This window comes from Triticum urartu, chromosome 1A (assembly GCF_056163025.1).
Source record: "Triticum urartu cultivar PI428250 chromosome 1A, HENAU_Tu73, whole genome shotgun sequence".
Classification (NCBI taxonomy): Eukaryota; Viridiplantae; Streptophyta; class Magnoliopsida; order Poales; family Poaceae; genus Triticum; species Triticum urartu.
Genome location: NC_141873.1, coordinates 571,711,062 through 571,724,024, shown reverse-complemented (window position 1 = coordinate 571,724,024; position 12,963 = coordinate 571,711,062). Strand labels below are relative to the sequence as shown.

At 44.7% G+C, this 12,963-nt stretch overlaps 2 protein-coding genes across 3 annotated transcripts; one reads left to right on the top strand and one right to left on the bottom strand.

The window, feature by feature from the left end:
- Window positions 1-2,768: 2,768 nt before the first annotated feature.
- On the top strand, window positions 2,769-6,245 carry LOC125530732 (polygalacturonase At1g48100-like). 2 transcript variants are annotated; one of them, XM_048695141.2, is made up of 7 exons: window positions 2,769-3,143; window positions 4,025-4,156; window positions 4,484-4,663; window positions 4,754-4,798; window positions 4,899-5,106; window positions 5,299-5,489; window positions 5,576-6,245. In XM_048695141.2, exons 1-7 carry the CDS (start codon window positions 2,769-2,771, stop codon window positions 5,972-5,974), a joined length of 1,530 nt encoding a protein of 509 aa, XP_048551098.2. In that variant the 3' UTR covers window positions 5,975-6,245. The 2 variants fall into 2 exon arrangements, with proteins under 2 accessions (XP_048551098.2, XP_048551092.2); XM_048695135.2 differs by having other exon boundaries at window positions 4,484-4,798.
- A 1,099-nt stretch (window positions 6,246-7,344) lies between these two features.
- Window positions 7,345-10,297, bottom strand: LOC125530745 (putative amidase At4g34880). The gene is made up of 5 exons (XM_048695149.2): window positions 9,585-10,297; window positions 9,229-9,443; window positions 8,748-8,990; window positions 7,892-8,090; window positions 7,345-7,814 (listed from the first exon to the last, which is right to left on the bottom strand). The coding sequence occupies exons 1-5, from the start codon at window positions 10,113-10,115 to the stop codon at window positions 7,449-7,451; spliced, it is 1,554 nt and encodes a 517-aa protein (XP_048551106.1). The 5' UTR covers window positions 10,116-10,297; the 3' UTR covers window positions 7,345-7,448.
- Between the last annotated feature and the right edge of the window lie 2,666 nt (window positions 10,298-12,963).

The window sequence follows — 12,963 nt, the reverse complement described above, 5'->3', positions numbered from 1 at the left end:
GGGGAGAGCGGTGGCTCCCGTTCCCACAGGCAGTACGGCAGAGGGCACCAGAGTCCAGCAATGCCAACACCACCACCGAGTCCAGGTGGTGGGAACGGTCATGTGTTTCAAAAAAAGCTTAGTGTTTTTAAAAGTTGTTCATAATTTAAAAAATGTTCATGGTTTTTTTAAATCGTATTTTGCAAAAAGTGTTCATATTTTCAAAAAATGTTTGGAATTTTAAAAAAAGTTTCTGGTTTTCAAAAAAATATATTTAAAAAACTTTGAGTTTCAAAAATATTTTTCTTTTATAACATTTTTTAAAATAAAAAATCAAACAAAAAACGTACCACAGTGCCCGTTCACTACAGTATGCTATGTTGCTACAGTGTCCTTGCAAAGTTCACTCCCCACCTTTGGACGAGGATGTCGTACCATACGGAGGGTGCCGTTCGACCACTGACACGTGGGCCTCCTTAGAACTTGTCCCACATGTCAGTGGCCGAACGACAGGTGTAGTAACCTGAAAGTTTTTTTTTCTTTTTTCATAGATTTGTTTAATCGTATCATATTATCTCCTGAACCCGAACCGTTTTGACTATTGGATTTCTCTCATCGAGGTCTTTGCACCAGATCACATGTTAATAGGTTTTGATGAACTTTTTTCATAAAAAAAAGAAAAAAAGAAAACCAAAAGACATGCAATCTAAGAATCACATACTTAATATACAACAAATAAATATTAATCTAAAATTTTCACAAAACCCTGCACAACATGGTAAATTCAAATTACATTTCGAAAATTTGCCACAAAAAATGATTAAGAGGGAGTGAGGATACGGGATCAAGCCATTGAGATCATAGTTGGGAGTAAAGCATGCCACTGTTGATTAAATGGATTAATTATGTGAACCTAGAATTATGCATTCACATAATAATTAAGTAACATACATATTAGTGGTGAATCCAAACTCCCTGTTAACGCTTTAACCCTATTGCAGTTTTCCATCGCTTTTCTTCACTCTCTTGTTCTTTATTTTAATTCTACGCACTTTAATTATTGTCAAAACACTCTTGCGGCATTCCCTCCTCCGCACCGCTTTTGCTTCGGACCGCATTTAACTTGCATGTCAATTCCTTTAAACTTCTACAGGAGGCAAATACCATTTCCTAAGCTCTCTGTGGGATCGGTACTCTTAATTCGAAAAGGCTACAACTCAACATTGTACACTTGCAAAACATCAGGGATCGAACCCTTTGCCTCGTGGATTGGGGTAAAGCACACCCAACATTGAGACAAAAATATATTTTTGTCATTATCTAAGGTTCACATACTTAATACAACATGAGAAAATGAATTGAAATTTCATTTGGAAATTTTGTCGCAAAATTCTACTTCATGGACAATAAGTGAAATTTAAATTCAAGTTATGTTTGGAGTTTCCGTAGCTAAAATGATTGAGCGGGAGAGAGGGTGGAGGATCAAACACCCGACCTCGTGGCTGGGAGTAAAGCATGCATGCTCATCGTTGAGATAAGACGGTTTCTGTGTTACTATTATATATGCCCACATATTTCATATATAAACCGACAAATTCAAATTATGTTTGGAAATTTTATCCGAAGGTCGTGTCATTTTCCTAGGGACCAGTGGACCTGCAAAAACGACATGGAGATCCTAATGAACTTCCTTTTTGCATTTATGATTCCTGCGTAGCATTTGTAGAACCAAACCAAGGAATTGAATGCAGCGAGGGATATGCCATGATCATTGCTCGGGTAGGTAGGTACCTGGAGAACAGCGGCAGTGAAGAGATTCACGGGTCATTTCCCACACAGCACAGGAAGCATGCATGAAAACAATGTGGATCCACACATAGTTAAGCACCATATATACCGAACCGAACTTGTGGTCACATTGTTGCAAGTGCTCCAAAGAATACCCTGACACACACGATGACAGCAGACGAGATTAGATTCAATCACCATGCATGCATACTCATTCTGTCTCTGCACTAAACTACTAGTGGCAAACGGGTCGATTAGGTACAAATGATTATTATTTTTAGGAACAGGCACAGGCAGCATCCAACTTTATAATAAATGAATTAATAAAGCCAACAAGGCCGATCACACATACCAAAGTCTGAAGATAAAACAGGGATACAAATTGCGACTCAAAAAACGAGCGCTAAAGTTGCAAGAGATACAGCAAAATGATGAAAAAACAAGAAAGCCCATTTGAAGATATAATTAGCAGGGTGGGGTACAAATGATTGGATGCCACCTTCCTGCCCCGTGACCGTGAGCCATTAGTACAGGTATAAGCTACATTATCGATCTAACATATTTCTTTCTGGATAATGGAGCGCAATTCCTCCACTCCAACCGATTCTCACGGAAAGAACAAAAGCAGCACATCATGAAAAAAAAAGAAGCTCTGTGCAGTTGCAAGGTTGCAGTTCATCCATCCATTCATATGCCGTACTTAGCCTTTTTCTTCTATAATATATGATATGCACACTCGTGCATATTCGAGAAAAAAATATGCCGCCCACGCATGCACGTGACTCAGGGGGGCACCTACCAGAACCAGAACCCCTTCCATTTATCTCCATTCTCTGTCCCAGCTTCGAACAAGTATCCATGGCGTCTCCATGGAGCTGGCTATTTAAACCCCTCCACTTTCCCTCCCCAGGCTCAAAGCCGCATACACAGTCTGTCTGGACACCGCCATCATCTAAGAACAGGATAAGGATACTGGTCGGTACGAAGCTGCAGACGCAGAGATGATTAAAGGTCTCGCCGTCCTGCTGCTCGTCGTCTCGCTTGCTCTGAGCTCCGGCGTCGGCTTCTGCGACGCGAGGAGTGGCAAGCACTGGAGGCAGAACAGGGGACCCTCCACCACCATGTTCACAAGGAAAGGGAAAGGGAAGAACGGCGGCGGCTCCCCTCCCCACAGCCACAGGCAGTACGGCAAAGGGCACCAGAGTCCTGCAATGCCGGCACCACCTAGTCCAGGTGGTGGTAATGGCCACGCGTCGCCGTCTCCACCACCACCACAAGCACCGCCGTCGCCGCCACCGGAAGCGCCATCGCAGGGCACGGTGTTCAGCGTGGTTGCTTTCGGAGCACGGGGTGACGGAGTTACGGATGATACCCAGGTAACCATCAGCACTGCCTCTGAAAATACTCTGCTCCCAAGTAAAGAACATTTGCACCTGAAAGTACATTTTTCAAGTTAGTATGCTGCAGGGACATGGTTGCCAAAATTAGTCTTTTAAAACAATAATCCCCCGTGATTGCACAATCACATTACTACTTTTTAGTAAGCTGCACATAATGTGCGTATAATGTGTAATCGGGAGCTGGAAGAATATTTCGGCCAGGACAAAAAGTGTGTATAATGCAACAACCTTGATTTGTCTTCATGTTTACATTGTTCTTTTCTCACGTGATTGGGCATATGTCTTTACTCATCATGCTGGATTCTAGTGCTGTATTTAATAACTCTACCAAATTGTAGTACAAGCTTCCTATAGCAATTGCATTCTTGCAAGACATTTCATATTCGCCAGGAAAAATAATATGTGCTGGAAAGGACATAACAACTCAAGTTTTGCGGTTCCCTAAGAATATGACAATCCTCAAATTTGGTAGAGTTATTGGTTCTTTTTGTCGGTTCTCGGTTGTTTTCTTGTTTTTTAAAGAGAATTGAGAAACTTAAACACCATATTAGATTATACTATGGGTTCTCACTGAGGAATTACCCTAATTTTTCAATCAACGCAAACTTAGAATCTTCTAAGTAAATATGCTTTTTTTCCTTATATATTTTCTTTTAGGGCAAAAGAGTTATGTCTTGCACCCATGTACTGATCACAATAGCATAGCAGTGTTCAGTAAACAGTTAATGCAATGGACTGCACTTGAAATCTGAGCTATACAGTTGGTATCACCATGCATGCTATGATATGATGACACACTGCAGTATCCTTTCCTTTCCCGACAAAGGTTGAACTTGATTACTATCTATATATTGCAGGCTTTTGAAGCAGCATGGGCAGCAGCATGCAAGGTGGAGGCATCGACGGTTCTTGTACCACCTGAACTCGAGTTCCTTGTTGGCCCAATCTCATTTTCGGGCCCTAACTGCAAGCCTAACACTATATTCCAGGTAACATTACTCCTAATCCCAAAGCATATATACACACCAGAAATAAGTCTTCCATTACTTAAAGGAAGTCGGCAACTATGTACACTATGCACCAGAGCATTCTCGACAGACATGGTTGTTGTTTGATGCTCTTTGCACGCTTACCAAAGTATAGATAGACATTCAACTCAACCAAAATATTCTGTTTGGAGGTTGTAACTGAAACTCTGAAGCTGTACAATATGCCCTATCCAGATTCCTTGGCTACATTCCAATCGGCATGCTAGTTATGCAACAACAAACTAAATAAGCAGTGTTGGTTTTAAATGCCGTGTTTTCATTTTGTAGCTGGATGGAACCATTTCGGCTAAAATTGGCGCGAGAGCGTGGGGCTCCGGTTTGCTTCAATGGCTCGAGTTCACGAAACTAAACGGGATATCAATTCAAGGCAGTGGTGTCATAAATGGTCAGGGTAAAGAATGGTGGACCTATTCAGATTCAGATGATGATGATGATGATATGGACTCAGTAAGGCCTGACCATCTAACAGCTTCCTTACTTAATAAACCAATCAAAAGTAGACAAATTTTAATTGCTTACTTTGGATGGTTCCAACAGTACACTGATCAGGAGCTGGAGAAAATGCCACAGATTAAACCCACGGTAAGCATATTATTAAGTCACTATTGCAGAACTTGAATATCTTTGAAGTTGCATATCAGACCAAATTAAGTAGCGAGTGGTTGCGTACTCTGCTATGCAGGCGCTAAGGTTTTATGGCAGTTCCAATGTCAGAGTAACTGGTATCAGCATCATCAACAGCCCGCAGTGCCATCTGAAGTTCGATAGCTGTCAGGGAGTCATGGTTCATAATCTGACCATCTCGTCCCCTGAGAATAGCCCCAACACGGATGGAATACACCTGCAAAACTCCAAGGATGTCAACATTCACCACACTGACCTGGCCTGCGGTAATGTTCCTCACAATTTATTTTTAATTTTTGTTTGCGATGTCACAAAACTTGATTAAGTAGGTAGCTGTTACTTTTGTGTACCACAATAACAATAATTTTATTTCAGGATGTAAATATAGAGGGCAGTAGAATAATTTGTATACAGAACCACGAGAACTTGGCATGAAATATTTACCTTGTGCAATGCAGGTGATGACTGCATCTCCATACAGACAGGCTGCAGCGACGTAAACATACATAATGTGAACTGTGGACCAGGCCATGGGATCAGCATTGGTGGCCTAGGAAGGTACAACACCAAGGCATGTGTCTCCAACATCACTGTAAGAGATGTCAACATGTTCAAAACAATGACCGGTGTCAGGATCAAGACTTGGCAGGTAACCATAATGAGACTGCAACTCAGTTCATCCAGCAAGGACCACTATGCATACATATATCCAATCACACTAGGTTATCAATGCAGGGTGGCTCAGGGCTGGTCCAGGGCATAAGGTTCTCCAACATACACATGTCAGAGGTTCAGACGCCCATCATGATAGACCAGTTCTACTGCGACAAAACATCGTGCACGAACCAAAGCTCGGCGGTGGCGGTTTCAGGCGTGCAGTATGAGAACATCCAGGGGACTTTCACGATCAAGCCCGCCCATTTCGCGTGCAGCGACAGCTCGCCATGCTCGGAGATCACCCTGACCGGCATACAACTGAGACCCCTGATCGTGCCTCAGTACCACACATGCAGCAGCCCCTTCTGCTGGCAGGCCTTTGGGGAGCTGTACACTCCCACCATCCCTCCTATTTCATGCTTGCAGCTCGGCAAGCCAGCCGGGAACCGCGTACTGTCGGACCACGATCAGTGCTGAAACTCCATGGACGATCAGGGGAGCTCTTGTGCCTGGTGTGAATATATATACAGCTCTTGTTAGGATGTGGCTGTCATGGCATCCAACACAATTATTTTTTGGCAGGACGTATATAGGATAGTGATGTATGATGCATGTGTAGGAGATAGCTGAAACACGAGAAGAAACACATTTCAGCTAGATCTGATAATGTAGCGATATCTATATATGCAAAGGCCAGGGGCACTACCACCTTTTTAAAAGAAAAAAAGTCATATCTATATGTCTCCAAGGCTTCTTTAGACAAGTTGGTTGCTATGGAACACTACATAACTACTACATAAGTAGTAATTTTATTGGTGATTTGAACAATTATCATGTGGTACCATCGCAAGTTCACAACTGAGTAGTCAGTTGATCACAGACCGAAATGTCTTAAAACAGATTGCAATATCTGTACTCTCAGTATCCTAGTACCATCTTTTAGGCCTCAAAGAGCCAAGCGTACGGTAAACTGGTGTGTCAGAAATGAAAGCTAAAAATTTAGTGCTCTACATTTAATTCATCACATTATAATTGGCTGTGTTGACGTGACTTGACTGCAAAACATAATGTTTTTTGTTGCTGAACTGCAAAGTGTAAACTGCGGGTGATTAAAGAGTTTTAACAGGACGGCGATTACATACCTATCAATCATCTTTCAATACGAGAGCAAAGATGGCGAAGAAGGTAATGGTTACCAACATCTTTGTTTGTATGAATCCTCATGGCCAAGTCTGCCTATTCAAGCATGAACTGCTTTACACCCTTCAGGTTAACCTGGCAGTGTGACAGCTATCAAAGCCACTCCTATCAGCTTGGCACAGCATACTTACTGGAACCTTGCAGGCCCACAACTTTAGCAGCACCTTGGGTCTGGGGAAAACACATTACTCCAGCCAATGAGAGCATGATTCCCACCGGAGAACTAATGTCCGTCAAGGACACGCCTTTCGATTTCACCACATGCCTTTAGATGCTGCCAGCAGCTTAAACCAGATGGCTGCAACTGCAATAGTTGTAGAGTGTAATAAAATGATCAGAAAAAAGAAGTCAAGTTGCAGTGGCAGGCATATAAAAATAAAGGTGTAGTGACCTTACCTCACTCAGAAAATAATGTTCCTTATTGTTCAATGGTGGCTTATATTTTGGTTGCGCATAACTGAGAAGGATTTCGTAAAAAGAAAAACAACGTGTCAAAGGTGTCTTCACATGCTTGCCAAAAAAAATGAGTTCCTTTGCTTGATGAAATAGCATGCTGAAGCAATTCTCTTGTCATTTTGCACAAAACAACGTGTCAGAGTTTATTGCAAAAGATATTAAAAGATTGTGTACAATCAAACAGAAAAAGGTAACAAAGCTGAAATATCTGGTGTTCAGGATCTGCATAACAAAAATTCAGTCCTTTGCGCACTATTACTCATTTCAGATACAAAGAAGCAGATGTATTCTACAATCAAATGACAGAATGCTGCAATATTGGAGGTTTTCTAACTTTTGTTGCCTGCTCGAAGGAATAAGCAATCTCAATAAGCGTCGGCTCTGATCCTTTCAACCCCCCAAAGCAAATCGCAAAAGGAACGCCGTTCGAAGCATATCCAGCTGGGACGGTTATTGCTGGATAGCCGCCGATGGCAAGCAGGCTATGAGCAGACGCACCAGGTGCGACGATCACGTCCAGTTGATTGGCTCGCATTATCTTCTCAAGGCCTTCCTCGCACAGTTTGTTCAGTTTGGCAATGGCACGCTCCTCAGCAGGACCAATGCCGTTCGTTGCTTCAGATTGCAGAAGGTAACTCTGGCCAAATTCAGCCATCCTTTCCTGTAACAAATGTCTCAAGAGTATCATATTCAAAGTTCATAATAAACCTGGAAATGAGGTGAACATTGAGTAATTACCTCGACAGGGTTTTTGTTGTTGAAGTCAATTATGTCTGATAATGATCTAACAGGTGAGGTAGCCAGTTCAGACAAGTAAGAGTTCAGGGACAGCTTGAACTCAGCTAGCATAAGAGCACGTTCGCCGCTTTGTACCGCATCATTGATGACCTTCATGCTTGGTATCTCAAGATTGTCCACCAAGATGGCCCCCATTTTCCTTTCAGTTTTTTAACAACATGAAGGAGTTAGGAACAGCTAATGTATCTTCAGAAAGAGAAACATCAACAGAAAGCAATAAGCAGATAACAAGTCATAATTCATCCCTTCCTTAATTCAAGTCGTCCTCCGATGTTGATATTGTCATCTAATCCCTCCGTTTCTAAATATAAGTCTTTGTAGAGATTGCACTATGGACTACATACAGAGCAAAATGAGTGAATCTACACTTTAAAATGCATCTATATACATCCATATGTGGTTCATAGTGAAATCTCTACAAAGACTTGTATTTAGGAACGGAGGGAGTACTATTTTGCAATTTTGAAAAATGGCATTTTGGGATGAGGACCCACATGTCTTTCTCACAACCAGTGGCATTTTCAGAACTACAAACCTTGTAGTGGCATCTGTGCCTTAGCTTGTAACTCTTGCCATCTTAGAAGCTCATACTAATAGTTTCGAGAGTATAATATGTTTCCCTGACGTAGAATAGGATTCAGAGTGTATGGAGTCTCCGAAACAACATTCTGGTGCACCACTCATTAGATGTCTGACTTATCGTAAGCGTCGGTCCATCTTAAAGAGGAGCACCATCTAAATGATCGATATCGAAGAATAACAAATATGTCATCAAACAAGAAGAGTGCTGAGCTACCTCATAGTGTCGAAATGGTCCCTGAACACCTTTTCTTGGATAGAGCCTGGGGCAAACCGGAAGAAGTCCTTCCTGAGAATCCCAACCCTCTTGCCCCTTAGATCATCTATTTTCAAGAATTGCCCATAACCGCCTTTCGGGATATACCGTGATGCCATGCGAGTTGCCTCTGCATCCCGTGCATCATAACCGACCATTGCTTCCAACACATGTACTGCATCTGAAACTGTCCTGCATATTGGCCTGCATCAAGTAAACTATATCACTAAGAAATAACTAAAACCTGCGTCATCAGATAACTCGACACATTGCAACTATCTAATCTAACTGCTGGATTAGTCGACATAAGTGGATGCCATGTTTTTGAAAGAAATAAATTCAGTTAAGCAATGCACATTGTGATGCTGATCCAGACAGTAAAATCACACCACTCTCCTTAACTAGGAGTATAATGTAAGCATTTTGTCAGCTTCAGTTTTACCCAATTGTGTCCATCCTTGGAGATATGATGATCACGCCGGCCCGGCTTGTGAGGCCGACCGTGGGCTTGATTCCGACAACGGAGTTGAAGCTGGACGGGCACATGATGGAGCCATCCGTCTCCGTCCCAATCGTCACCGCCACCATGTTCGCCGCCGCGGCAATGGCGGAGCCGCTGCTCGACGCGCACGGGGTCGCTGACGGCACATACGGATTCTACGGCACAATGGATTGATTCAGAGTCAGAATTCACCCCTTACTCGAGGAAATCAAGTTGCTGTTCTAGCTTCCTGGCAAGGAGAAGCAAACAAAATAAATGGAGGCAGCAAGAGGGGAAGGGGAGCATCTGCTGCTCACAATGCCCTGGCCGGCGCGGGGGCTCCAGCCGGCGGGGATGCGGGGGCCGCGGAAGTTACACCACTCGCTGAGGCTGGCGGTGCCGAGGACGACCGCGCCGGCGCGCCGGAGCCGCTCGACCACGCCGGCGTCGCGGGCGGGGCGGGACCCGACCAGCGCGAGCGACCCGGCCGTCGCGTTCAGCCTCCCGGATCCGTCGCCGGCCGCCGCGATGTTGTCCTTGATCAGCACGGGGATGCCGTGGAGCGGCGGGAGCGCCGCGCCATCGAGGTCGAGGCGTGCGGCGTCGGCGCGGTCGGCGGCGGCGAGCGCGCCGTCGGCATCGATCTCGACGACGGCGTGGAGGGCCGGGTCGAGGGACGCGATGCGGCGCAGGTAGAGCTCGACGAGGCCGCGGGAGGTGAGCTCGCCGCCGGCGAACGCGCGGTGGATGGACTCGACCGTGGCCTCCTCCAGCACGAAGGCGACGGCCGTGGAGGCCGCGGCCGCCGCGAGGAGCAGCGGCAGCAGGTGGCGCAGGGGAGGCGGCATTGCCAGTGGTGTGCGTAAGGTGGCGATGTGGGAAGACTATAACCGTTGACTTTTCAATCAAATGGTATTCGAACCTCTCGCAGATCCCAGAAATCAAACAGCGGGAGGAGTTGCTACAACGCCCTGCATCGCGGAAGAACCGCAAATTATATCAACGCGGAAGATGTGTTGATTTGCATCGCTTGGAAGCGAATCTCTCTTGATGCTCCGAAAAAGAAAAGTTTGGTTGTTGATCATGCGGATGATGATAATCAGTGGCGGATCCAGGATTGGAACAAGCATCGGGCCTAATTTTTTTTCATGAGATAAAAACTCACCGTTCATCAAGCTATAGCTATCTCAAAAGAATAACTCAAATGTGGCTCAATTGCACCGGAAATTTATAATTTAAACTCAATGCTTAAAGATACAACAAAATACATAAAAATATTACAAAAACTATGAACAATACATGATAAAAAAAGACTACCAAATCAACGGCTTGCTTCATCAGTGTCTTTCATAACTTAATTAACAACACCAAAAATATCTCTTCATCTCTATTGTCAACATTCATATTCAAATACAATTGCTAGCACTGTCATGTATCTCTGAATCTCTCCATTACCAATTCTGCAGTGCAGCCGACAGACAAGTTCAGTAGTTTCTGGGGAGGCCGGAGCAGAGCTGGCGAGGAGAGCCGGTGAGTGGTGGAGCGGGCGAGCGGCGGGGGGACCTGGGAGGCTAGGACCTCCGAGGAGCGCCGGGACGGAGGGAAGTTTTCAGCGGTGGCCTGGCGGCTGCGCGAGCAGTTCCTGCACGCACGCGTGTGCCTAGCTCGCTGACTCGCTAGGTCTGGGAGTGCGAAGGTGGAGGCTGCCTTGGGCCCTGGTTGTGTGTTGAGCTAAGCCCCGGGCCCATTCAAAATTATACCTAGGTTACAACTAGAAAAAAACGCCACGCCCCGGGCCTGGGGCCCAGATCCGCCCCTGATGATAATGATGGTGGTGAGGAGATAAGGAGCCCCACTCCTCACTCGACGACCAAATCATATAGGTCGGATGGAAGCAAAAAGTAAAGGGGTCGAAAGCCGGAGACAATGATCTTAAATAAGGATCTGATGTCATTGTCATTGGGAGGAAAGAGTATGCCGAAGTAAAAAAATGGTGAAGTTAAAGAAATGGAGGAGAGGGGGGAAGCAGAGCGGCGGAAGGTGGTGGCCGAGGAGAGGTTGGGGCGGCCGAGGAGAGAAAGGTTGAACTAGAGGAGGGAAAGGTGGTGGCCGATGAGTTTATGTTCATGGACACAAGTGGCCTCGACCCCAAAGCAAAGGCGTGCGTCAAGCTTTGTCACGATGAAATGATTATGAAAAAGCAAATGCTCGCGAGAACACATGATGGGAGGAGGAATGGGAGGAGCAATGGAAGGAATAGGAGGTGTCATGGATGGAATGGGAGGTGCCTTTGGTGGTGGAATGGGATGAGGAATGGGAGGTGCCATGGACGGTGGAATGGGTGGCTACATGAACATGGTAGGGGGTGCCATGGATGGTGCCTTTGGTGGCAACATGGATGGTGGCTTCGGTGGCAATATGGGTGGCATGGGAGGTGGCTTCTGTGGCAACATTAATGAAATGGGAGGTGGTTTCGATGGTAACATGAGTGGCATGGGAGGTGCTTCCGTTGGCAACATGAGTGGCATGAGAGGTGGCTTCGATGGCAACATGAGTGACATGGGAGGTGGCTTCAATGGCAACACGAGTGGCATTGGAGGTGCTTCCTGTGGAGGTGGTGGTGTCGTTGCATCAACGCGTGAAAACGTCGACAAAGAAGCCATTGATGATGATGGTGCCAATGTCCACAATGTGACCAGTGACAATGGAGAGAATGAAAATTGAGATGCTATGTTGGATATTAACTTTATGTGCATTTTAATTTGTTGGACCAGAACTTTGATTGATATGATGCACTTTTGTTTGTTGGATTATGAACTATGTTGCTATGGAAGTTGAGTTCATTTTAAATCTGGAAATATTGCTCATTTATACGTCTATGTAGTGATTTTGATTCGAAAGAGTGCGCTTGTAGTCTGCCGCGCGGTTGTCGGCCGTTTTACATTTTCAAATATGCATCGTTTGTTGGAGCACTAGTTTTACATCATCAAATATACATTATTTATTGGAGTTAGGATTTTTTTTATGTATACATCACCTACTTTTACATCTTTAAATATACATCTTCCATTGAAGATGGGAGATGCTCTTAGTGAGGCGCTGATAATGGAACGGACCCAGTTATTTAATTAGGAATTGGCACAATCAAATAGGTTAGCGTATGCAACATCCGTGTCGCTGGCTTCTCCGAAGCAGAGCAATTCACTTTTATGAAAAATTTAATTTTAAAGTCCGCCATTTGATCAAAAGCTAGCAAGAGGTTTAGGTTTCGACGCTTATCCAGGTCGTGTTCCATAAAAAAAATCATGCCGTTAGAATATTGCAGAGCCGAGAAGCTATCATCCACAAAGTGTAGCACTACTCATGTAATCTAATCGTCCCGCTTAACACGGTCAATCAAGATGGCCAACATGTTAGCAACAATATTGAATAACATTGGGGACATGGGTCGCCGTGGCGTAATCCCTTTTTTCATGGAAGTGATGGCCAACATTATCATTAATTTTGATGGCCACATTACCATCTATAGGGATGGGAGGTAGGCGGGGTGAATATTATTCTATCTATATGGCGCCGTTGCTGGTTCGCCTTCTTAAGCAGGACACAAACACTAAACAAACTCAAAAGAATCCTAAAGCGAAGCATGAACCCTTCCATCGACAAGGGCCGGGATCCACTGCGCTTTCATGGCCCTAA